Raw genomic sequence first — 27,503 nt, forward strand, 5'->3', positions numbered from 1 at the left:
TGCAAGTCACATAATTAGTAAATAGGGTCCACCTGTCTGCAATTTAATCTCAGTATAAATACACCTGTTCTGTGACGGACTCAGAGTTTGTTGGAGATCATTACTGAACAAACAGCATCATGAAGACCAAGGAGCTCACCAAACAGGTCAGGGATAAAGTTGTGGAGAAATATAAAGCAAAGATAGGTTATAAAAAAATATCCAGAGCTTTGAACATCTCTCTGAGCACCATAAAATCCATCATAAGAAAATGGAAAGAATATGGCACAACCGCAAACCTACCAAGAGGAGGCCGTCCACCCAAACTGAAGAGTCGGACAAGGAGAAAATTAATCAGAGAAGAAACCAGGAGGCCCATGGTTACTCTGGAGGAGTTGCAGAGATCCACAGCTGAGGTGGGAGAATCTGTCCACAGGACAACTATTAGTCGTCTACTCCACAAATCTGGCCTTTATGGAAGAGTGGCAAGAAGAAAGCCATTGTTGAAAAGGATCCATAAAAAATCCCGTTTGGAGTTTGCCAGAAGCCATGTGGGAGACACAGCAAACATGTGGAAGAAGGTGCTCTGGTCAGATGAGACCAAAATTGAACTTTTTGGCCTCAATGCAAAACGCTATGTGTGGCGAAAACCCAACACTGCCCATCACCCTGAGCACACCATCCCAACAGTGAAACATGGTGGTGGTAGCATCATGCTGTGGGGATGCTTCTCTTCAGCAGGTACAGGGAAACTGGTCAGAATAGAGGGAAAGATGGATGGAGCCAAATACAGGGAAATCCTTGAAGAAAATCTGATGCAGTCTGCAAAAGACTTGAGACTGGGGCGGAGGTTCATCTTCCAGCAGGACAATGACCCTAAACATACAGCCAGAGCTACAAAAGGAATGGTTTGGATTAAAGAATGTTAATGTCTTAAAATGGCCCAGTCAAAGCCCAGACCTCAATCCAATAGAGAATCTATGGCAAGACTTGAAGATTGCGGTTCACAGACGGTCTCCATCCAATCTGACTGAGCTTCATCTTTTTTGCCAAGAAGAATGGACAAACCTTTCCATCTCTAGATGTGCAAAGCTGGTAGAGACATACCCCAAAAGACTTGCAGCTGTAATTGCAGCGAAAGGGGGTTCTACCAATAGTGCAGCTGGTAACCAGAACGATCGTGCATTTTGTGATAAAAGCATGAAATTTGGTACACTTATAGCCAAAGGCATTCTCAAAAGATTTGGATATGGAGCCACCATGAATTTTCAAAATGGCGCCCATGGCAGCCATCTTTCAAAATGGCTGTCAGTAACAACTGTTCGCTTATGAATGATGTAATGATATAATATGATGTTTCAGGCTTATTTACCATACATAGTACTTGGTAAATGTCTTTTGGATAATCTAAATTTGTCATTAAATATTCAAGATGGCTGACATCTTCAAGATTGCAGCCATCACTTTTATGACTGTCTGATATGGGTGATCTAGGTGTCAAACCAGTATTATTTTTTATTTCCTTTTCTTTGTGCAGAATTCAAATTTGGAACTTTACAATTGGCCAGAAGCTTCCTTCTAACTCAGAAATGGTGACCACAATAGTCACACTTGGTGACCACTGGTCACCTACAACAAGATGGCAGCCATATTTCTGAAATTAAATCTATAATTTCAAGTACACTATCATCTATTTTATTGTAATTGAAATGTTACCCAATGAAAAAAAAAAAAAGAAAAAAAAAAAAGTAATAGAGTGGATGTTGAATCACAACCAGGGCACACTGGTGACACCACTGCTGTGAAACTCAGCATGGGGTTCAGTGCCAGCTAAACACACTCCTCTTATGGGTTTCCCAAAGGAAAAAAGCATGTACTTAGCCTACGCACGTGTCCATGCATCACAATGGGCACAAAGCACGTGCGTAGGCTAAGAACATGCTTTTTTCCTTTGGGAAACCCATCCATTGCCCTTTTCTGTATTTAATGTGCTAGTTGTGGTGTAAGTTAAGTGGTAGTGTAGTTTAGTTTCCTAAATGCTATCTAATTCTAGGCCCACATCTGCTTAGCTTACAGAGTTAGATGTAGTTAGATAGCCGCACCTGAATGGACAGGATGTGCCAGCGCGGGAGAGCCGAGCCAAGGGTAACGGGGCTTTATATGATTTTCATATAGTTACCCGGATGGTGTACAGATCGCACAGGAATTAAATGGTACTGGATGAACGATCGGGCTAGGTGAAAACCGAAACAGAAAATGGTCTCTCTCAAACAGGACATGGAGCTCTTTTCAAGGTTATTCATTGCTTGCCAGACCCGAGATGGAAACCTAGAGGAGTTCTTTCGACACGAGAACCAACCATGTCCACCAGCGCTTTCTGATGGGGGAGGTCTCCGACTGGGAGTGAAGAGTGATCTGCTTCCATGCCTGGAACAAGTTCACAGTGCATACTCTGACAGTCCAAAGGTTACCTGCACCATTGTAGATGGGGCAGCCATCATCCAGATGCTGAAACCAAGTTCAGTAAAAACCTTCAATGACTATGCCCATGTGATCTTCATTCCATATCTGACCAGAAAGTTTGAAACTGTGTCCAGGCTTGATCTGGTGTGGGACCGCTACTTGTCTGACTCTCTGAAAGCTGCTACGAGAGCAAAGCGTGGCACTGGAATTCAGAGACGTGTGGTAGGTGATGCAGCCATTCCCAGGAACTGGCAAAACTTTCTTAGAGTTGACAGCAATAAGACTGAGTTGTTTGCCTTTCTCTCGGAGGCTCTGCTCAGATGGTTTGTGCAGGAGGATAAACAGCTTGTCATCACAAGTGACATGGAAGTCCTTAGCAAGCCACCTCTCCCAGATAGGACATCGATTGCTCCTTGCACGCATGAGGAAGCGGATAGTCGCATGTTATTGCACGTAGCCCATGCAGCAAGAAACGGCCACCACAAAATTATGATTCAAACAGTTGATACTGATGTTGTGGTGCTGGCTGTGGCAGTGGCTCAGACTCTACAACCAGAGGATGAGCTTTGGTTGGCTTTCGGTACTGGTAAGAATTTTCGATATTTGGCAGCCCATGAAATTGCAGCAGGGCTCGGGCCCGAGAAAGCATGTGCACTACCAGTGTTCCATGCATTGACGGGTTGTGACACTGTGTCAAGCTTTGTTGGCCATGGGAAAAAGACTGCATGGGCTGTATGGTCTGTGCTTCCAGAACTTACACTTGCCCTGTTGAAAGTGTCTTCAGCCCCAGATGACATACCACAGGAGGTAATGGCCACAATTGAGAGGTTTGTTATCTTAGTCTATGACCGAACCAGCACATGTACAGAAATCAATACGGCAAGGAGGAAGTTATTTGCAAAGAGGCACAATGTGCAAACAATCCCCCCTACCAAGGCTGCCCTAGAAGAGCATGTTAAGAGAGCTGTATACCAAGGAGGGCACGTGTGGGGTACAGTCCTGGTGTCAACACCAGAACTACCTTCACCGTGCGAATGGGGCTGGTCAAAGTCACCTGAGGGGGACTATGAACCCTTCTGGACATGCCTACCAGATGCAGGCCAGTCAAGTTATGAACTTGTCTCATGCAAATGCAAGAAAGGTTGTGTTGGGCAGTGTAAGTGCAAAAAATCCCACTTACAGTGCACAGCCCTTTGTGTCTGTGAAGGCGAGTGTGACTGGTCTTCCCTGTGATAGACCCTAGGTTTCCCTTGCTTAACATGAGTATTTTGAGATAGAAAGAAGATTCTTAGAAATTCCAAAGTTCCCAAATCAAATTCTGCATCAAGATAAATGTATAATTAAACATAGAGATCATCCATATCTAACCAGTTGGCGGCCATTTTGAATTTTCAATGAAAATGTTCCACTATCCAAAAGACATTTACCAAGTAGTATGAATGGTAAATAAGTCTGAAATATCATATTAAATCCATCATTCATAAGAAAACAGTTGTTGCTGGCGGACATTTTGAAAAATGGCTGCCATGGGCGCCATGTTGAAAATTCATGATGGCTCCACATCCAAATCTTTTGAGAATGCCTTTGGCTATAAGTGTACCAAATTTCATGCTTTTATCACAAAATGCACAATTCCTTTATATTTTGGAACTAACCTCTTGTACTACAAGTATTGACACAGGGGGGTGAATACTTATGCACCCAACAGATATCAACTTTTTTGTTCTCATTATTGTTTGTGTCACAATAAAATTTATTTTGCACCTCCAAAGTACTATGCTTGTTTTGTTGATCAAATGGGAAAAAGTTTATTTAAGTCTATTTGAATTCCAGTTAGTAACAGTACATAATGGGAAAAAGTCCAAGGGGGGTGAATACTTATGCAAGGCACTGTATAATATGTCTACTCAGATACTCTACCATTACTGACAATAATACATCAATTCATTGACCTTATCTTTCTGATGTTCTCCTTTACACGTGACATCTATTGCACTTCTGTCCGTCCTGGGAGAAGGATCCCTCACATGTGTCTCTTTTTTTAATTTTTTTTATTCTCTTGTTGAGGGTTAAGGGCAGAGGATTGTGAATGAGATTGAGGCAGCCTATGGGCCATGCTCCTAATACGATGCAGCCATCGGAATCAAACTGAGACAGACGGTCAGAGGATCTGCATATTCTAAGAGACGATATCTACAAGCTCAAATCCAGCCATCCACCTTACAAGTTCTGCAGGGCATCAGTCCTGAGGGTCTGACAGTTCAGGGGGAAGTCAAACTGTCAGTGCAAGCCGGAAGCAGAGTTACAAACGTGTACTTTATTATGGCAGACACAGCTAATAACTTGTAAGTTATCCCGGGGCCCACTTTCCCGCTGCAGGCACAGGCCCACTCCGATTATGGTCACAAATAAATCACCCTCTCCGGTGAGAAGAGAGGGTATTGTGAGAAAAGGTGTTAAAATGTGTGTATAACAAAAAGTGAATGACCACCGAGAGTGTGATGAGAGTGTGGCTCCTGCTGTACAGCGAAGAAATAAAGTGGCCACGTACAAAGTTAACAAACGTTTCCTCCTCCTTCATCACAGAGTGGTCTGGACGGCTTGGTACCCGCCAGACAGCGATACAAATAACAAGTGAGCTCCAAACTCGGTTCTGAGCCGAGATACTGGCCAGAAAAGGTAACAGATTTCACACCTTGTTAAAGTCCTATGAGACAAATTGTGATTTGTGAATATGGGTTATAAAAATAAAATTGTATTGATTGATTGATTGACTTCTGCAGCAATAGTGTTGCTCCCGCTCTGCCAAATTCTCCAGAAGAGATACAACTTTTTCTCTTTTTCAGCAGAAGTGGTGCACTCTCCTGCCACTCTCCAAAAGGTGGAGTCTAGCTACTCTCTCTACAAAGGTCTTCTGACCACCATGCAAGCCTGCCTGAAAGTTTCCAAAAAGGCAACGAACTGGGGCCTGCTGAATTACTTAACCAGCAACACTCAAGACACAAGGTCTCTCCAACTAGTTCACATGAGCCACAAACCAGAGTTTGCATTAAGCAGCTAATTCTGTGTGGAGACCAACCAACCAGCAAGAACAGTATACTTGCCTTTTAATGACAACGAAGACACCCATCCTCCTCCCTTTCCATTGACTGTTAAAACAACTGGGCTAACTGGGTTATTTGTGTTGTGAAATTTACCCCTCAGCAACAGCCAAGATGCGTGACTAGAACCAAATGGTCTAACCATCCCATGTAGCCTTTTGTCCTCATAGTGGCCACAGAAGCCAATTTGATCTGAACACAAACACACATTTACTCACCCATGCATACACACTCAGGCGTATATATAGTTACATTTGTTAGGTTAGACATCGTTTTCAACTTATCTTTGAATACACATTTCTAAATATACATGCAGCCTCTTCATTAATGTTGCATAGATGGAAATTATGCTCATTAATTCTCATTACTGTCAAGAAATCATGCAACTTTGTTAAGGTTACAGTAATTAATTGAATTATTAATCAAAGCTCCAAATTCATTCTGAAATATTGAGAATTTTTTGGACATTTATTAAAACAATTTCATGGACAGTGAGTCTCACACAGTAGAACATACATAAAAATAGTCTGGGTCTTAAAATACAAAAGAAAATAGAACAATGTAATTGAAAAAGATGTGTAATGAGTTGGTGTTACATTCATATCCCAAAGTGTCGAAAGAAATACTACAAATAGATATATTATGATCATTTTGCTAAAAATCTTATGACAGACGATCATTTCTCTAAATAGTTGTCCATCTGGAATTGTAATTTCGCAGCCTTGAGTCTTTGGGTCCAATGGTCAAAGGTAAGTGGTTGGGATTTGAGCATGTTCATAGTGATCATTTTGTGGGATATTAACAGGAGGACTCTGCACATATACACTTAGTTTTTTCACAACTCACTTGAAGGTATATTCCCTAAAACCAGCCCCTAATATTTTCAGCTCTAAAATCTTTCCAATTTCACTCATTACCTTCTTCCAGAATACTCATAGTTTTAGGCAATCCCAAAAGATGTGTTAAAAGTCTCCTATTAATCTAAATCTACTCCAGCAGAAGGGGCTAGACTTCTCGTCATAGACAAACACCACTATTACCTGTGGTGTTTTGAAATATATCAATCCCAACTTCCAAGCAAATTCCCTCCAATTTGGTCTATTTAGATATTTATGCCAAGACACCAGGACCTCTCCCACTCACCATCCATATCTATTGTATTGGCCTCCAATTCCCATTTATGTCTCGCATCAAATATATTATCTGATAAGTCTAAGTGAATTCTTCTGTATAAACAAGATTACTTTTTTTTTCTTATGGATTTGATTCTCCACATCAATCCATAACTGTTCAAAACCAGTCGGTAATCTTTTAATTCCATCCCATTCCTTATGTGTCGTCAAATTATTTCGTATTTGAAAATATCTGAACATATCATTATGCAAAAAACGATATTGGATCTGAAGTTTTGAGAAAGCCCTAAGAGTCGTTCCCTCAAATAACTGGTTTATCTTGGTCAGACCTTTCCTTGGCCACCTACTAAAACCACTGTTGTGCCATAATGCATTAAATGTGGTACCATAAAATGGTGGGCCTTTCGGTACTTTAGCCCAGGGAGGTACGTAGCTGGAGATTGAAAGTCTGAAGTGGTACGGGACGGTAAAAAGTTTGGGAACCACAGCCCTAGATAATGACAACGGCAAATTCAAAAAAGTTCTCTCTTCTACCAAACATTACGGGTATTGTTTACCCACTCAATTGAATCTTAAATTTTCACTATACTTTTGCCTCCATGAAAGGGAGAGCAGAAATGTATATATTAGTTAGAGCTTTGTTCTATATGTACCCATTTTGTTTCCATATCTAGCTTAATTCATGAGACCAGTAGTAGCTTCTCAAATAGGGCAATGCTAAGCCACCGTTCTCTTTGTTGCCGTTCTCTAAGGAAAGGCAACAAAGACAGTCGTGCGCATTTAACAAACGTGTCAAGGATATAAGAACTCTTAAAGAGAATGACAACATTTTTAACTTCCAAAAACCCAGCTGGTTGCAAGGTTTCACCTAACCCCCTGTATTGTAGGCAGATTTGTGACATTTAACTCTCTCTGGGGAACATGCACTAAGTGCAATCCAGACCATAAACCAAAGAGAAAAAGAGATTGTAGCTCTGTCTTGGGTTTTACCATAGTAAAACAACTAAAGCAAGACAAGTGTTACACTCCCCATACCTCTTATTCACTCATAAATGAATCATAGCCATTATTAAGCGATCAGATGTTTCAAGTGCCTTATAACAGAATAGGTATAACACTTTGTAATTACCACATCCTCAAAGATACACTAAAATAAGAAACCTTGTTACCTGAGCATATTTACTGTCATCTCAGTCCTGTAAAAAGACAGCAAATCCGCATCTGACAGAGATGATTCTCCTCCAGCAGAGACCTTCTCCTCTTCTCTCCTATGCAAACACTCCCTGATGAGCTCCTGCTCCATCTTCTCTCTCTCGCTCACCTGCACGGAGATACCTAGCTCCCCGAGTGTGGGCAGTGCCTCGATCAGAGTTGGGAATGTTTTAACTTAAGTCTCCAGGGTGACTCTCAGCTGTGCTGGAAAGCGACATCAGACCTGGATCCCCTTCTCCTGCAGCTGCTTAATCATCGTGCAGACCCCGGAATCCTGGTCAAAGTATATTACTCTTCCTTGGAGTTGACTAGTTTCTGTTCCCAGGCTTGTCGTACCACCATTTCCTTCACTGTGTAGTCCAGAAACATGACAATAATGGAGCTTGGTGGTGCAGAGTTGCCTGGCTTGAGATCCAAAGATGTTTGTGCCCTCTCAATTTGTAGAGAGGGCATCTGCAGGAGATGGATGTTCCACCAAACCTCACTTTTTTCAAGGTCATCGCAAAGGGCGAACTCCGACACGTGGTTCTCAGCACATGGCGGCATCGGAAGTCCATATTTACCTAATTTTATCATAGATAATACAACTTTGGTGTAGTCACATGCCTTGTGAGCACAGGACCGCCCCCCCCCCCCGAAACAAATTTAAGAAACAGTAGAGACAAACACTGAGTAAGCAGTTAAGGCACTTTAATATAAGAAATTATCAAATATTCTCTCCTAATACAACATGATAAGGCAACCATAAACATGTAAAGGAGCGAAAAAAGTAGACACCTCTGATGAATTAATGTAATGAATCTAGGGTTCAGGCTATTCTTCTTAATAGGGGACAAAAAATATGTATTCAAGGTGTAGTGAACTGTAGTGGACTAATCGTGTGAAAACTGACACTCCGCCACCAGTGACCTGATCAATACAAATACAACATTATTATATTTGCAGTTATTTTAAGAGAAATTAGCAGCATTAGCTTTCATTCAACATTTTTATATTTGGCAAGTTATAAATGAATGGGAAAAGTAGGTTTGGTTTGGTAAAACATTAATCCCTTCATCTAAAACACTTATAGTATTCAAATCCAGTAGGCTAATACCTCCACCCCACACAAACTAAGTTAAACCTGAGCAAAGAACCTCACTATGGTCTCAACCATTAAAGATATACACAAAACATTATAAGAAATTGGCATTTTGCAGAGGTAAACACCTTTTGGCAGATGAGAATCTAGTATGCATACAGGTGACGAGGGTCCTGCTGTACAGGCACATTATGTTTTTATATGTTTTGATACACACCTATGACTTGACACATCAGAGGTCAATTCATGGCTTAGCAAACAGTAATGCAGCATCGTTGCCTTGGACAGCATTCTGCTTATTGACAGAACTTGTGAAGTGGAAAAACTTGTTCTCATGTGGTCAGGCCTAACTCATCAGGAAGCTGCAAAACAGACAACGTTTTACTAAAAGGAACCAAGGTATTGGATCAGCAAATGATAGGTAAAACGAGATCAAATTTCTCTACCTGTATGGGTATCCATGGTACTTGGCTCTGAAAATGGACAACAGCCAGCTGAAGAACAGCATCACCAGACCAATACCTGCTACACACATAACTGAGACACACACAAACACATACTGCATTTATAAGAATGAATCATATTTTTGAAGGTGCTCAACACCAAAACATTGATGTTTAAATGGGTCACCATCTCATAGAACGCTGCACACAGTTCTAAAATGCACTAAACACAACTCAAAACATTAGATCATCTATCATCTACTTACCTCTCTGCCGATGGGGGGGGGGGGGGGGGGGCAACAAAGTCATTAACATTGTGTTTTAAGCCTAAAAGTCCACCAGAAGTGGCAAAACTAGCGGATATTAGCATTTCCATAGGTAGATAGGAAGATATCCGCAAACAGTTAGCTTGTGGACACTTCGATGACACCACACAAGCAGTATGGAGACATGTTATGGTTATTCTGTTGTTTTATTATGTCTGAAAGACTCACCATTTACTTCAATTGTATTGGATTGTGCTCTAACAAAGTTTATCCCTGAGACTTCAGAAGTGTTTTTTGGACTCAAACACATCACCCAAGCTACATCGGCATAGTGGTGAGAAGATGAGTGAATTTTCATTTTTGATTAAACTATCCCTTTAAAGGGTCCCTCAGTGAGGCACAAGAACAAGTTTCTCACTAAAATGTAAATGCAAAATCACTCACTCAGTTCAATGCAGCAATGTAATCTTCAGTGTTGACAGTTTGTAAATTTAGGATTAGAATTCTTTTCGATCTTAAAGATATTTAAAGATGATAAATATTTGTATTTTTTATTTTGAGCTAATCTTTTATTTAAACTAATATACACTGTTTAAAAAATTTATCTTTGCAACCTGATTTGGCTGCAGGTACTGCCTCCAGTAGAGACAATGACACTAGCAGAACAAAACTAGAGAAGAATCAATCAGGAAGGATAAGGAGAGATCAATTGTCTGTGGCCATCACATGCAAAACCATTCACTTTTAGAGGGTTGTCTGGTTTTTGCCTCACCATTGCACCTGTTGTCACTTTTACTTGCACCAAAGAGGGTGAAATTGATTCACTATCACTTTTGTTTCCTAAATGGACAGATTGAAACCCCTGGAAATTTAACTGACTTGGTAAGATACTGTGACGATTAAGTGTGCCCTTAATTGTATTGTGCAGTGTACTAAATCATTTTAATAAATTATGTTTCAGAAAAAAATAGCCTTCATTTCATACAAATACAATAGAATATGTCCTACATGTATAAAACATATTTACAATAAGTACAGAAAATATATATACAATTAAGACAAAACAATATTATTAGGTACAAAGAAAAATATATTCCACAACTAAAACAAAACATATCATGTCACTTTTGGCAGAAACTTTCAGCTCTGAAAGTCCTGAGTAATTCACCCTCCAGGTCACAACAGCAAGAGTCACTGTGGGCCAATTTACAGGCACCAAGAAGTCCAGAGTCAAGAGATTGTAGTTCACATTTTCTTCTGTACTTGTGAGATTCATTTTTTTGTGCTTGTATGAAATGTTTAAGGCTATTGGTTTCTGAAATATGTATTTATAATATGTAGTATATTTGTTCTTTTGGTGCGTTTAGTATTTGCTACACAAGCTGTGTTTGCAGGTGAATGGTAGGTAATTATTAAAACATGCTTTGATTGTTTGTTGAATTTTGGCAAGAATCTACCTCCATCATTGATGAGCGGTAAACAGTTGGGCAACCTTTGAATGTACATTAAAATCTAAATGGAAAAATGTGTGTGTATGTGTGTGTTCATACTCTTCCTCTTTCCAATGTCTATGTCAGAAGTGGCAGCCTCACACAGCAGCACAATTCCCATGGTAACAGCAGCATCTGATAATGATGTCAAGGTTTCGACAAGAAATGCATGTGATGCCTGACATCACTCTACTCGGAACTCAAACCATTACTGAGAACCACTTAAAAGGCATGGAAGTTTGAGGATAGGGAGGTTAAAAGCACTTTAGATTTTAGCTTATGTTTGTCATATCAAGTTTACTTATCTTACTTCTGTTGTTTTACACTTGCGGGTCAAGTTCACAAGGGGCTGACAATAGCCTAATCAAAATCAAAGAGTTTTTTTTTTTGGCTTCTTTTTATTTGTATCTTAAGTGACTTGGTATTCAGTGCATGGGGCTCTAAGTGTGATGATGCATATACTGTAGCAGAAGGATACTGAAGAGTAGGACGATGTGTGTCTCAGCCACAAACTGGGCCTGACTGCTGCCATGAATGTAACTCTGAAACAGTTCAATACTATTCTTAAAACAATTTCACATATAAGATTTTGAATGAGGATATATTGCGGTGTGTTTCTGACATACAACTTGTCCGGTGCTAGGGTTCTTGTGTGCATAAGGTGGTCCTCTGATGTGGTTCCACATCTGGCCTGAAGTCATGATCAGGACAAAGCACTGAAAGGCACAAAATAAAACATTATAAATATCAGGATATATGGGTTTGGAGACCTTACTATATTTACAAGTGTATTCAATTTAAATTCAGAGAGGCCCACATAAAGAATATTTCCTCAAGCAAAGGTGCAGAACATCATAATGTCGTGATAGCTTTATTATTCTGTACCGTTAAGTTGAATTTGCATTCGTTGTAGAAAGGGGCACCATATACTACTGGAGAATATTTATAGAATCTAATAAATAATCTGTCTCAAATCATAAAGTCATGAATTCTCGATAAAATGGCAGTAATACACTGCAAACATTCATAAATGCATGCTGCTAAATGACACGGAAATAAAATATAACATTACTTGTTGCAGTATATTTATATGGTCAGTGTAAAGTTGCGTGGCAAATAAATATCTCAGAACTCTAAATTCTCAATCTAGGTTTTATTGATCAAGTGTTTATATATTCTGAAATCAATTAGAAAATAATATATCACAAACCACAGAAAGTTTGAACATTATTCTCACTGCTGCTTTTGACATTCATTAAAATTATCTGGTTTTCAGTTCAGAGTGAAAAGTTGGTTTAATGGCCTTTGTCCAGAACACCCATCTCTCAGAAAGGGGTCAGCAGAGAAACTTAAGTTTATGAATCACCTGCTGACCCCCTTTGGCCAGTTCCATCAGAATAAACTGCAGTGAGAGTAATATATCTGTTTTGTCAGGTTAAAAGCAGTTTGTTTGGATGAAATGCAACCCCTGTTTTGAGTTTCCTGTCAGAAATTAAGGTTTTATGGTATTAGCCAGGAATATACACTACAATTCGGTGCAAGATATATTGACATATTAAGTGCCTTAATATATATGTATATTCAACAACTTCAATTTAATGTTAAATGCATAGCGGCAAATTAAAATATACATTATCTCAAGGCACTTTAGATAGAAATTCAAGACTTTAAAATTTTGAGAAACCCAAGTGTTCCCACAATGAGCAGGCACTTAAGCGACTGTGAAGAGAAAAAACTCCCTGAAGTTAAATGAAAGAAATTAACCGGCTATAATATATTAACAATATTTATTGTCCATTTTCACATTGAATCGGGGGGACTATAGGGAGAGCAGAAGCTAAAAAGACCAGGCAAGACAACCATTCTCTGCCGTTCCACATGCAAAGGTGGAAAACCTGAGGTAGGGGGGCACACCAAAACAAGGTGTAAATGACGCCACTTCGAGTTGGACTTGAATGTCGGGGCTTAAGGACACTTAAGGCATTTTAGTTTTTTTTGTTGTTGATTTTTAACGATTGAAGACGCGTGCGCCAGTTACTTCAATTGTATTGGATTTGGCTGCAATGCTGTTTACCAATGAAGTGTTTTGTCAACATAAACATTTCACCCACGCCACTATTGGCTTAGTGGTGAGTAGATAAAGAGTGAATTCAAATTTTTAACTTCCTCTTAAATAAAACATCTGTAATATATTTTGGTCAATACACCAAAGGAATATTCCAGTGGGATGAAGTGCCACAACATCCTTTACAAGCCAGTGTGAAGAGCTCTGTTCAGAAAGGCCTGTATAAGGGCATTGTAACGGCTCTTGTCTGTTAACCTCCATCAGTGAACCACAGGAGTCGCAAGTTGTAGTTTTACTTATAATTTTATTTTGTCTTTGCAGACATACACTCACATCCTTGCGCACACATACACACACACTGTTCCACTGTTGGGCCATACTCAGGCCGTCTTCGAAACGGTTTCTCTGTGAGTTCTCTTCAGCCCCAGTACTCAACTGCTGAAAAAGTTGAGAGTGATTAGCCAATAGAGAACACCTGTAAAAATCAGACTCCCTACCTGGCACTATTCCCCGGACCACATCCCCACTCTCTCCCTCCTACGGCCAACGTTGAACACACCCCACTACGGCAGGCATGTTCCTTTAAATGCTTATAAGCCACTCCTACATCTATATGCTCGGAGGGAATGGGGTAATTTGTGATATATGCACACCAAGATAGCTTTTTGTACAGGGGGTTGCTTTCACCCCTGTCTGTCTGTATATTTGTGTAAAAAAAATTAAATAACATGTTCTTGCGGGAGTTAATAATACTGGGTGAATGCTTTCATCACCCATGGCTTAAATGGGTAGGCGGTGTTTCTAAAGATATGCACAGTGATCTCAAACCCATCCACCATCTTAGATTGTTTGGAAGGATAACAGTTAATAGTTTGAAGAACCCCACAAATAATAACCCAATACTTACATGTACCTCTCTGGGGAAGAGGTAACCATTTTACTGGTTCCCTGCAATGACTAGAAGTTGTAAATTGGCAAGCACCCTTGCTTCAAGCCTTTGTTGACAACTGTGAAAAGTAAATAAAACAGAATAGTTAAGTGATGATACAAATGAGCAGAAAAAAAGACCAGCTAAAAACAAAATATTTAATTTGAAAGACTAAATAAAATGTTATCTTAAATTTCTGTACAATTGTCTGTAAAGTTTTGGTCTGTTTATGTAGAAAAAGCATGCTAGGCTCAAGTCTGAGTAACTACAGTTAGGGTTAACTCTAGCCCTAACACTTAACATGCTGAGCCATCCTTTAGAACACCGATCACATTTAACACTGTTACCTGCCCAGCACTATGTTATTAAACTAGAATCACTATGCTATTAACTAGAAACACAGCAACTGGATCAATTATTTTTGTCTGTTTATGGATTTTCAACAGTATAGCTATACTGATTACACTAGCCATGCTACCTGGCTACTAGCCACCAGGCCCACTGAGGGGCCAAATAATAAACTTTATTTCCTCAGAGAGTCATGCCTACCAGAAATTGTGGTCCACCACAGCCTGTAGGGTAATCAAATCCCATCCCTTTCTGTTGTAGTAGTTTGCAGTTTGTCACTCAGAGCAATGATGGAAATGTGTGTCATCGTTGGAACAAGCAGTTTAACCAAAAAGCATCTTCAATAATTTAAGTTTTATTAGCTAAATTCAGATGTGAGTTGATCATTTACATAACTTGGATGAAAATCAGACCATGTTTTAAGACAAACATAAACATAAATGCTGGTAATTCCCAAGGAGTCACATACTTTTATACATGTGTGTGTGTGTGTAAATACCAGTGCAGAGAAGGCCCAGACATTCTTGCTAAAGAGAAACTCCAAATTGTGTCTTCGTAGATATGCCATTCCTCCGATCACAGCCAGGAGGAGGCCCAGTAGGAGAGGCCCAGCGTAGTTGGGAGGACGAATGACGCGGATCTGCAACACATAAACATGACCAGCGTTGTATAAAGTACTTGAAAGCCATACTTGAGTAAAAGTACAGATATCTTACCTGAAAGTGACAAAATAAGTCACCAGTAAAAAAATGACTTGAGTGAAAGTCTTAAAGTAGCTCATATTAATTGTACTTAAGTATCAAAAGTATCTGGTACCAAACTTAAAAATGCAAAGTGCAATATATAGTAGACGTATACAGACACAAAACAACCCAAAATTGTTCTCTTCAGGATTTATTTCAACTGACAAAAATATGCATATAATGTATAATTTTACAAATTTTGAACCCCAGATGCTGAGGTACAAATAGTAATGGACTAGTGTATCTGAATTTCAAGGGACAACAAAGAATCAACACAACAGGATAAACAAGTGCACAGTGCTAGTACAAAGAAGCAAAAAATCACTGGACACCAAATTTCAGACCAAATAATAAAGACTGAACTCCGAGAAGACGATCAAACTTGACTATCTAGAGGAAGTAAAACTCAAAAATTTCTGAAGGTGAACCTGCGAAGGGATCATTACCGGTACAGCCTGGTCGACCAAGGCAGCCCGACCAACCTCCGGACGCTTAGGGTCTCGCACTGCCCCCCCGACGGCAAACACGGCGACTGGGCCTGCGCATCTCCCGAGGCAGGGGGCAAGCGAGTGAGGCGTGTGTAAAGGCATGCGTTGCGCCAACCTCCGCTGCTCAAGTAACGAGCCAGTATTGAGAATATAAGAAGTACAAAGTACAGAAATTTGGGTTCAAATGTATCGAGTAAAAGTAAAAAGTCGTCAGGAAAAAAATACTCAAGTACAGCACAGATATGTGAAAAATCTACTTAAGTAAAGTAACGCAGTATTTGTACACTTGTCACTTCCCACCACTGAACATGACACTCTTCCTAAAGGTATCTTTAAATAGTATATCTACAAGGCTGTGCTGAAGACATTACATTTGTTGGTCTATGTCTATGATTTTGAAAATAATTTCCCTGTGTAATTTAACCTTGCTGTATCCAAGAGTCATCCCATTTACATTATCCCATTGGATTAATGCATGGTTACTGACTGATTTGTGTGAGTGTGAAGGCCTGGAATTATTAATTGGTCTCTTTTTTCTGTCTGTTTCCCGTTTGAGGTTTGCATCAGGTTGCTTAAATATCTGTGGATCCACGGACAAGCTCTGGCCCGGCTCTAAAAGAAAAATCACACACTACAGGACACTGCAGCCAATGACTCTGGATCAGGAGGAAAGATCCCAACTAGGCCCCAAGATGTTGGAGACATGAACCCAGTTCTGATCAAACTGTGGTGGGTCATGTCCCTAACATCCGCTGTTGGTCACTAACATCTGATAACATCAACTGGTTGAAGGCATTTATTAGTGCGGGATAGCATTTAGTTGAAAAAGGCATAGAGGTAAGAATATCTGATCTGAGCGGGCCACATGGCTTTCATTAAACTGCCATACAAGACGGTAGTCAGATTTACCCGTAGCCCCTTAAATGTGATGGCAAAACGACTGTTCCGGGTTTCTGTTTCCCACTCTCCTTCCCCCCTCTCTTTCTCTCCTCTCTTTACCACCCACTTCTCCTCTGTTCCCCATTTTTCTCCGCTCACCAAAACCGGCCGAGGCAGATAGCCGCCCAGTCCGGTTCTGCTAGAGGTTTCTTCCAGTTAACTGAATTGAATTCCTTTTATTTAGTAATTTTATCTCCCTTGATTTTGTTAAGCACTTTGTAAACTTCTTTACTTAAGTTCTATACAAGTTATTATTATATAACCTACAGCACGAGCAGCAGAGGACATACAAGTAGTGGACAGTTTGCTTCAGTTGCTTGCAGGCCAATACAGAAAATTGGTCAGGAAATACCCCCCCACCCCACGCCTGAACTGACACAGCTTTTAAAATAATATTTTTATTAATTTAAAATGTAATAAATTAGGACTGCTGTCTGGAGACATAGCTGAGAGAGGATAAACAAAGGAGAAGTAGTTAAGTACAGTAATCAGTACACTTAATTACTTTTGGGTATCAGTCGGTATCGGGACGGTATGTTACATTTAAAAGTAAAACTGAAACTTTATAAATGATCTTTGACCTGTATTACAATTAAATCAATACAAAAGCACATTATCTGATGTTTGACTTCATGACTTTTATTGTTTTTTTAAAATTCACTTTTTCAATTTTGATTCTTGCAACATATGTCAAAAAAAGTTGGGACAATAAAGCATTTCCAACTCTGTTGGATGTTTAAGGACTAAAGATGCATTTCAGGGGTCACCGTTGTCGCATTTTGCATTTCAAAATGCGCCACATATTCTCTATTGTGATCAACTCTGGACTGCAAGCAGACAAGTACAGTATGCACATCCTCTATTTTCGCAGCCGTACCTTTGAAATATGTGCAGAATGGGGTTTTGCATCCTGTTGAAATATGAAATAATATCTCAGGAAAAAATGCTGCTCCAAAATCGTACTAAAATGTACTTTTCTGCAAAAATGGTGCTTTCACAATATTGAAAATACCTTTGACAAGGGCACTGACACATGCCTAACCATGACCGACCCTGTCTTTTGGACTTGTTGCTGATAATAGTCTGATAATTACATGACACATGTCCCTACCGATTTTCATACATGTCAGTCAGTCGTGGTGCCAAGGATGTAGTTTAAGGGGCGCTATTTAGATATTTTTCCAAACCCATTAAAAAAAATACATACGTCTTCAGAGAGGGCTGTTGATATATGAGGGAGATTGAACAATGCTCACTGAAGTTACAGCAATTCCGTGTCACGCCACTAACATGGTGTTTGACAAAATATGACTGCATCATCAATGTCTTGAGGCCCGTCTGACAAAGTTGGACATGTTTGTGGTCAATGGACGAGGAAGGAAACAAGTGTAAGACATGCAAAAAAAGACATGTGATTTTAAGTCATGATTTCTGTATAGATGTCACCAGGGACTCTTGTCATACATGTCTAGTTTGCAGTAGTTGGACTATGTATGTCTGAGATACAACAACCTCATGTTTGGATGGCGAGTCATCAGAATTTGGCGCCATGCAACGGTCACACCATGAGACTGAAACACAACATTTTAACAACCATATTCTCTATGATATTGAGATGAAACTCATAGATTTTGAAAATCAGGACAAATTTAATTTTCAAACCAAAATGGCTGCCTTTCTGTTTGGTCTGGCTAAGACTGGCGTTTATGTGCGTCTGGAAATGATACACATGTGTACCAATTTTCATAGGGTTAGGGTTAATAAAAGGGTAGGAAGTTTTGTCGGGGGCATTTTAAAGCCATTTTTGGACACATGGTGCTGAGCACATTCAAATTCGTACATTTCACCAGACCTGATGCACCCGCAAATTTTGATACGTTATTGAGTACTATGACTTTCCCAAAAATGAAATTCATTTCTAAGAAGAAGAATCCACACAGCTTCAATAGGGTCCTTGCACTGTCGTGCTCGGGCCCTAATTACATTTAGAAATCACTGCTGTAATTTTTTTGCATTTTCATACTGTCGTAACATGGGGGTTGGCATTGTAGAAGCCTTGATATATTTTAAGAAAAGCCATTAGATCAGCCTTTTTGCCTGACCTTAATAATATTGACTTACACATTGTCTGTGAATTTGAGGATGTTGACTTGGCATGGACTTTTTTTAAGTACTTTCTAGGCCCTAATTGATAAGCATGAAACTCTAAGTAGATTTAGAATTACCAAAAGGATAACCCATGTATTAACAAAATAATACCAGGCATTGGGTAGTTTGTTAGGCATTAATGCACTGATGAACCAGATTTGTAAAAAAGTAACACCTTAATATAAAGGGTACATATGTCTAAAAGATCACTTTTCAGTGCTTTTGAACATTTACTTGGGTCTCTGGGGTCCACGTGAGCGAAGCACACAAAATGCTCCGTTGTTGGCTGCACAGAGGAGCATGCATCTTTGATCCCATGGTGTGGAATACAAGTCCAAGAGTTAAAATGTGCTTAAGGAGATAATTTAATAACCTTGGATTTGTCATTATCAGTCTACATAGTACTAATAAACTCATTTTCTAAATGTCTACCTGATAATGCTGTAGGTATATTTAAGGAAATAATTCAAAATACATTTAACCCTGTATTATCCGTCGATATAACCAACAAATTCTTTAAAAACCCTACCTGAACTGAGAATTACCATCTTGTCGATAGCACTGTAAAGTCATTACGATTAACATTAGACTCCCTAGCGCCTCTAAGAAAGAAACGTGTAAAAAATAGTGAATTAGCTCCCTGGTATATTTCCAACACACATGAATTAAAACAAGGGTCAAGAAATCTAGAAAGGAAGTGGCGCTCCAACAACTGTGTTGAAAATTGCCTGGCCTGGAAAAATTGTGTTAAGCATATAACGAGCAGCCTACTACTCCACATTAATAGAAGAAAATAAAAAATAATAAATAATAAAGAAAAGCAACTCCAGGTTTGTCTTCAACACAGTAGCCAAGCTGACAGTCACACCTCCATCGAACCAAGTATTCCTCAATATCGTTATGACCTTCTTTAATGATAAAGTTCTAACCATCTGAAATAAAACCAACCATCTGCTGCCCTTAGTTGGCACTTATACCCTACCAAGAATAGAAAACACAGGAACAGCTGAAAATCTTACCAATCATTTAGACAGCTTCTCTATGATCACCCCAAAATTATCTCATCTTCTAAACCCACAACTTGTGTCTTAGATCCCATTCCTACTAAATTACTTAAAGAAATCCTGCCGGACCTGCCACTTATTGATAGTATGTTACTGATTCGATCGGTCATTATCATCAGGATGTGTACCACAGTCCTTTAAACTAGCTGTAGTCAAACCCCTATTAAAAAAAAACATCCAGAGATTTAAGCCAACTACAGACCGATATCCGACCTCCCCTTCCCGTCTAAAATCCTTGGGATGGTAGTAGCCAATCAGCTGTGTGAGTTTCTCCAGGAACGTAATGTATACGAAGACTTTCAGTCGGGGTTTAGAGATCAAAGCACGGAGACAGCCTCGGCAACAGACACTAATTAGAAGGTCATTAGTCATTAAAAAGAAGGTCATTAGTCATTAAAAAGAAGGTCATTAGTGACAGACACAATTCCTTGATCTGAAGCTGAAGAAAAACTAGTCCACGTCTTTGTTACATCCAGACTTGATTATTGTGAATCCTTATTATCAATCTCCAGCAGTAAGTTGTTAAAGACTCTGAGGCTTGTCCAGCTTCTCTTCCTAGCTTCTCTTTCCTCTTCTTCCTTCTTATTACATCAGAGAAATTTATGTATCAATATATGTTACTGACTTGACTTTTCCCCGGATTTCCTTTGCCTTATCGTCCGCAGATCCAGGGCCGTGGCTGCGGCCACATCATGGATTTTGATGGTGGATCACGAATCAGAGATTGTGATGGTAGAGGTGGATCCTGTTTTGTGTTGGCCTCTGATAGTGGTGGTGGACCACTGATCGTGGTGGCTGCTGACCGTGGAAAATGATTACAAGACTGCATGATATACAATATGTCTACTCAGATACTCTACCATTACTGACAATAAGCCATCAATTAATTTGCCTTCCATTATGCTAAAAACTCTTTCTTCTAATCAATACTGTAAATACCCTCATCTTTCTGATGTTCTCCATTACACGTGGCATCCATTGCCCTTCAGTCCATCCTGGGAGAGGGATCCCTCACATGTGGCACTCTCTGAGGTTTCTACGTTATTATTCCCATGTTAAAAACTTTTTTCTTTGTTGTAGTTTTTCCTTACTCTTGTTTAGGTTTAAGGGCAGAGGATGTCACACCTTGTTAAAGCCCTATGAGACAAATTGTGATATGTGAATAGGGGATATACAAACAAGTTAATTGATTGATCTAAAGAATCTAAAATGTAATTATTTAATTAAAATGATATTAGGAAATATTAAGAACAATAAAGACATGGATTGTAAATAAGTTTCTCAAACCTGATTAAAAAAGATTATTACCATATTGTAAAATGTAACTGAAGCATTTTTAGGGCAGTAGATGTTCTGACGACAAATTATTTCGGTCAAAAATAAGTGCTGTTAAGGATTATGCAGAATGTATGCATGCAGATTGATTGATTCAGTCTCTTACTTTGATTTAAAGGTTCCATATTTTACACCGTTCTAGAACTTGGTATGTACCCGTAAGATGATATTATCAGTGGTTTAAAGTAAAAAAAAACTGCTGCTATGTGTAATTTCATGTCCACTCCTCTGCCTCTCTCATGACCTCCAGACAGAACAGGCGGTTTTCTCCTGCGTCACTAATTATTTATGAGCCCCTCCTCTGATGGGCTGACTATTTGAGTGACACACGTCCAGGCCTATCACCGGTCTCATCCTGGCGCATTGGCGATCTTTCTGGTAAACTCAGCTGAAAGGCGCATCATTAGGGATACAGCTTTAGAGGATGAGCCACATATTCAAAGTCGGTAAGAACAGGCTGTTTCTGAACAATAAGTTACACTTACAATTAGGGCTGAACGATTAATTGCATTTGCGATAAATTCGCGATATGATAAAACACTATTTTCTAATCGCAACGTGTTCGGTTAAAACGTGCGAAAGAGAGTAGGGCACTGGACTGCTGTCCTCACCCGCAGCAAGAATGCCGTGGGACCACAAAACTCCTCAGATCCAGAAGATAGCGAAGCAAGCCTGCATCACCTACAGCAGGGGTGTCCAAAGTCCGGCCCGCGAACCATTTTGTATTGGCCCGCGGCATATTCAAAAAATATAATGGAATGTGGCCCGTTGTATAAAAAAATAAATCATACATTTTTAAAGTGTAATTCCTCTTTTCACCACATTGGGGCAGCATCACATTATTGCAGTCTCAGGCTGGGGATCTGTTTCCTTGCAGGGCTCACTTCTCCGCTCATTTCTACCATGGCGAACGCACCGAAAAAAAGGAAAGTTGACACCGAGGGCCACCGCTTTCAAGAGAGATGGGAGTTCGAGTACTTTTTCACAGAAACTTGAGGCAATTGTATTAGTCTCATTTGTGAAGAGAAGGTTGCTTTGTTTAAGGAGTTCAACGTAAAGAGACACTACCAGACGAAACATGCTGAAAAATATGACAAGCTAACAGGGAATGACCGTGCTGAAAAAGTGAAGCACCTGCAAAGTGCTCTAGCAACACAACAGAGATCTTCACGCGGGCCCGTGAGTCAAATGAAAATATCACCACAGCAAGCTACGAAGTGGCCTTGTTAATAGCTAAACATGGCAAAGCTTTTACTGAAGGTACATTTATCAAGGACTGTGTCATGAAAATGGTGGAGAACATTTGCCCCGAGAAGAAGCAAGAATTTATGAATGTTTGCCTGACACGTAACACTGTGGCACCGAGAGTCGAGGACATATCGTCAGATATTCAGAGACAACTGAGGGACAGGGTAGTGACTTTTGATTATTTCTCATTAGCCTGCGATGAAAGCACAGATGTTTCTGACACGGCCCAGCTCTTGATTTTTTTAAGAGGAGTTGACGACAACATGAAAGTAACAGAGGAGCTGCTTGACCTCCAAAGCCTTAAGGACCAAACCAGAGGAACGGATCTATTCGCTTCTCTTTGTTCAGCTGTGGATGATATGAAACTACCGTGGAGTAAAGTTTCTGGGATCATTACCGATGGTGCGCCTGCCATGACTGGTGAGCAACGTGGACTGTCCACACTGATCCGCAATAAAGTCAGCGAAGAAGGAGGTAATGCTATAAAACTCCACTGTATAATTCACCAGCAGGCTCTCTGTGCCAAACATCTCAAATGTGATCATGTTATGAAACCAGTTGTAAAGGCAATCAATTCTATTCGCGCTAAAGCTCTTCACCACCGACAGTTTCAGCAGTTCTTGCTTGACATCCAAGCTGAATATGGAGATGTAATTTATCACAACTAGGGCTGCAACAACGAATCGATAAAATCGATAAAAATCGATTACTAAAAGCATTGCCAACGATTTTAGTCATCGATTCGTTGAGTCGCGCGATTAATACGTCACTCGTAGGCGCAGAACTGTTTACTGACGCCGGCAGGTACATGCTTCATGCGCGCCCACAGCGAGCCTACAAGCGCTTTAGTGTTTGCGACCACTGCTTTTATTTTTGGACATAAAAGATGGCGGAGGGGGTTCAACCGAAATCATCCAAAGTGTGGGAGCACTTCACACTGCATAAAACTAAAAAGTGTGTTTGTTGCAATCTTTGCAAAAGCGAAATGGCGTGGCACGGAAGTACCACGGTAATGATACAACACCTCAAAAGAAAACATGTCGGAGTCATCCATGACGAGGAAGGGGGCTCGACAGCAGGGTAAGTCAATACAAAAGCTCACATTTATTCCGTTTTCAAGTAAGAACATGCAACATCTACTCTCTCTCGTTTGGTGTGTTAATGTATTCGTTATCCAGCTTTACAAGCATGAAACGTTTATTAAACTAACGTAAGCGTTAGCTGGTGTGTGTGTGTGTGTGTGTGTGTGTCGGGGTGTCTGTTACTTTATTTTATTTTTTTAAAGCACTTACAGCTTAATCTGTAAATTACTAAAAACGATCTTACTTACATAATAAACTTACATACTACATTTTACTTAAACCTCCATGAGTGTAAATAAATAAAATAAATAAATAAATCATTATTATAAAAATGTGTATTGTCTGTAATTGATCTTTGGGTTACTTACTGGCCTCAACATAAAAGTATTAATAACTAAAACAATGAGGCATATTAATTTTATTTAAATCGTGCTGTTTTACATACTTACTAATATTAACTTTGTCATTGCAGAAAAAAACAACCAACAATGAGTGGCTTCCTGATTGGAAGAACATCATGTACACCACAGCAAGCATCTGTCTTGACAGATAGCGTCCTTAACATGCTAGTCACTGACATGAGGCCTCTGTCAATGGTTGAAGATGACGGCTTCAGGACGATGATTCACACCTTCTATCCTGGTTACACTCTTCCCTCAAGGACCCATTTCACTAGGCTTATGGAGAGAAAATATGAGCAGACATTCAATGCAGTGAAGACTGCTTTGAACAACGGCAACAACAGCAAACTTGCTCTCACCACTGATGTTTGGACAAGTGTAGCCATTGAGGCCTACCTCGGTGTTACTTGTCACTACATCACAGACGATTGGGAAATGAAGTCAATCTGCCTCACTACCATGCCACTGCAGGACAGACATACTGGATCCAACATCGCCGAATGGTTGGAAGAAGTTGTAGCCAGGTTTGAAATCCCTCCTAGCAACATCATTGAAGTCTATTGAAGTCCACCGAGAGTGCTGCCTACGAGTCGGGCCCGTTGCAGGCTTTTCAAGTCACTGCTACCAATCAGCTCCAGGAGCGATGGAAAAGGGAGACTACCTTTTCAGACACAGCAGCAGCAAACACAGTGATTCTTGCGTCAGCATTTGACCCAAGGTTTAGGAAACTGAAGTTTCTTTCCCCTGAAGAAATCCTTTGTGTTCAAAACAAAGTGCAAAGACTGGCGCTTGGAGAGATGGAGAGGAATTTGCAGCAGCCCGACACTTCCTCCGATACAGCTTCTGCATCAACAACTCCTACCACACTACTTGATTCACTCCTTGGTTCCAGCAGTGAAGAAGGGGATGGATCAAGCGGAGATGATGATGTCAACACAAAAGTACGGGAAGAAGTCCTCAGATACTTTGGAGAAAAGAAACTTTCAAAGGAAGAAAACCCATTGCAGTGGTGGAAAAACAACATGGACAAATATCCGATAATGGCCAGGCTAGCCAAGTCCTACTTGTGTATCCCTGGCACCTCAACACCATCAGAGCGGCTGTTCTCTGCCGCAGGCAACATAGCTTCAAAGAAGAGAGCCAGCCTTAGCCAGGAGCATGTAGACATGCTTACATTTTTGCATTGCAATGCAAAGTTCATGCCTAAAACGGTTAACTGAACAGTGAGTTTGTGTGTTTGTTAGAGCACCAAGCAAGACCGCGTTAATGTCAATGTTAATGTTAATGTTCGAACAAATACAGTGTGGACAGATTGGTAGTTTGCATTTTTCTTTATTTTTTATAATTTATTTATTGTTCTAACAGAAAACCTCAGTTTGTTCACTTTATAAAAGAAAGTAGCCTTTTCATTTTTTGTATTTATATATACATATAAAAATGTATATCATACATTGTATTTTATTTTGTGTTCCATTTTTATTATTATTTAATATGACTTAATAGCTCAGGGACGTTGAAGCAATAACCTGTTATTTTTTCACTTTTCACTTCATTCTACTGTGAATTTATGTTCTGTTTTTATGTTCAGAAAGTAATGTTCAGTTTTTTAATAAAGATGCGGCAATTACAAATGTTTCTATTTTTATCCGATTCATCGATTAATCGAAAAAATAATCGACCGATTAATCGATTATTAAAATAATCGTTAGTTGCAGCCCTAATCACAACGATGTGAGGTGGCTAAGTCGGGGGACCGCAATACAGAGATTTTTCTCACTCAGACAGGAAATTAGAATGTTTTTAGGTGAAAAGGGGCAGCCGATGGAAGAATTCTCCGACCCTATATGGCTGGCTGATTTGGCTTTTTTGGTTGACATAACGAAGCATCTGAATGGGCTGAATGTTAAGCTTCAGGGACGAGATGCAGTGGTGAGCCAGCTATACGCTCACATCAAGGCCTTTAGAACAAAACTGCAACTTTTCCAAAGACACTTGTCCCAAGCAGAGCCCTGCACCGCGCACTTCACAGCTTTGAAAGAGGTTATTGACAGTTTCCCACAGGACATCGGTGAGCAAATGAAGAGCTATGCAACAGCTATCGCATCTCTTTCTATGGAATTCAACAAACGCTTTCAGGATTTTGCAGTTATTGAAAAGGACATGTTGCTTTTTTCTTCTCCCTTCTCCGTGGACCCTGATGATGCTCCTCCACAGCTGCAGCTGGAGCTCATTGAACTGCAGTGTGACGATGAGTGTTGCGCCAAACACCTGCAGCTTTCTCTCGTTGACTTTTACGGGCAGCTGGATAAAGGCAGATTTCGAGAAATGCGAACATTTGCCAAGAAAATGCTGAGCTTATTCGGCTCAACATATTTGTGTGAGCAGACATTCTCTGTCATGAACTTGAACAAGAACCGATTGAGGTCAAGACTGAGTGACTCCCACTTACGTGACATTTTACGGATCTCAACCACTGCCCTCAAACCAGACCTGCCCTCTTTAGTGAAATCCAGATCTCAACATCACCCTTCTCATTAGTGTCAGCAAGTTATAGGTTTCTTGATCAATCTGAAATTGAGTGTTTTGAACTCCTGTTTAAAATGACCATGAGGCAAAGATTTTGATCTAACTCATGGAAATGTAATGTATATAGTTCAATGTTATCTGAGTCTCCAGATATAAATGTTTTGGGCAATAAAGCGAGCTGTAGCTATTGTCTGCAGTACCTGTCATGTCGTGTCCTTCCCATCATTAGAGTACACAAGGTACAGCACAGTGAGTCTGTATAGCATACAGAATTTTTATTTTTATTTAATTTTTCTATAGCAGTGTATATTTGCATGCAACTTTTGTGGTTAAAAAACATCAGAAGAAACTATTGGCCCCCGGGCCTCTTCACTTTATCAAATCTGACCCTCTTTGCAAAAAGTTTGGACACCCCTGACCTACAGGGTCCTAAGGTCTTCGGCCGAAGTGGTGGACACAGAGCGAGCTCTGCAATTCAGTAAAATGCAATTCAATTTGGAAGTAATCCAAGTATTCAGAATACGTTATTCAGATTAGTTAATGTAACGGAATACGTTACAGATTACATTTTTGGGCATGAATTTCTGTAGCGTAATACGTTTTGAAAGTATCCTTCCCAACACTGGAAATGTTACTGACTTGGGAGCAGTAAGACACCTATAATTAAAAAAATATTTTTCTCAAGATGGTAAATTTTTCACACAGGTTTTAAAAAGTGCATGGCTTGTGTTTACACTTACAATGACTTTGATTAAATTACTTAAATGCACACCGATTTGTTGTTCTTTTTTCTGTAATGAGCAGTTAAATAAAAATGTGGGAAAGAATATTGTACAGTAAATGTATCTAATATTGCTAGGTCATATTTAAATCATTCATTGCGTTTTTGGGGGGGGGGGGGGGGGGGGGGGGGGGGAAAGAGGATAAAATAAAAAAATTGAATATTAAATTGCAATCGCAATATTTGGGGGGGAAAAAATAATCGCAATTAGATTATTTTCCCCTAATCGTTCAGCCCTA

At 39.9% G+C, this 27,503-nt stretch overlaps 2 protein-coding genes across 3 annotated transcripts in view; one reads left to right on the forward strand and one right to left on the reverse strand.

The window, feature by feature from the left end:
• Positions 1-1,958: 1,958 nt before the first annotated feature.
• On the forward strand, positions 1,959-3,850 carry LOC128445685 (uncharacterized). Its single transcript, XM_053428465.1, has 2 exons — positions 1,959-2,216; positions 2,369-3,850. The coding sequence occupies exon 2, from the start codon at positions 2,485-2,487 to the stop codon at positions 3,673-3,675; it is 1,191 nt and encodes a 396-aa protein (XP_053284440.1). The 5' UTR covers positions 1,959-2,216; positions 2,369-2,484; the 3' UTR covers positions 3,676-3,850.
• Positions 3,851-8,561: 4,711 nt separating this feature from the next.
• LOC128445686 (magnesium transporter protein 1) overlaps positions 8,562-27,503 on the reverse strand; it is a 29,264-nt gene continuing 10,322 nt past the window's right edge. The window contains exons 5-10 of one of the 2 annotated variants that reach the window (XM_053428466.1): positions 15,009-15,149; positions 11,795-11,884; positions 11,647-11,710; positions 11,229-11,303; positions 9,416-9,506; positions 8,562-9,331 (exon numbers count right to left, since the gene is read on the reverse strand). In XM_053428466.1, coding sequence (XP_053284441.1) covers positions 9,316-9,331; positions 9,416-9,506; positions 11,229-11,303; positions 11,647-11,710; positions 11,795-11,884; positions 15,009-15,149 — 477 coding nt within the window. In that variant the 3' untranslated portion in view covers positions 8,562-9,315. The remainder of the gene's footprint in view (positions 9,332-9,415; positions 9,507-11,228; positions 11,304-11,646; positions 11,711-11,794; positions 11,885-15,008; positions 15,150-27,503) is intronic. The other variant, XM_053428467.1, reaches the window with a different exon arrangement.

Source organism: Pleuronectes platessa, chromosome 8 (assembly GCF_947347685.1).
Source record: "Pleuronectes platessa chromosome 8, fPlePla1.1, whole genome shotgun sequence".
Classification (NCBI taxonomy): domain Eukaryota; kingdom Metazoa; phylum Chordata; class Actinopteri; order Pleuronectiformes; family Pleuronectidae; genus Pleuronectes; species Pleuronectes platessa.

Excerpts from the sequence above, each read along its gene's own strand:
- LOC128445685 (XM_053428465.1), top strand. The coding sequence starts at position 2,485 with ATGCTGAAACCAAGTTCAGTAAAAACCTTCAATGACTATGCCCATGTG.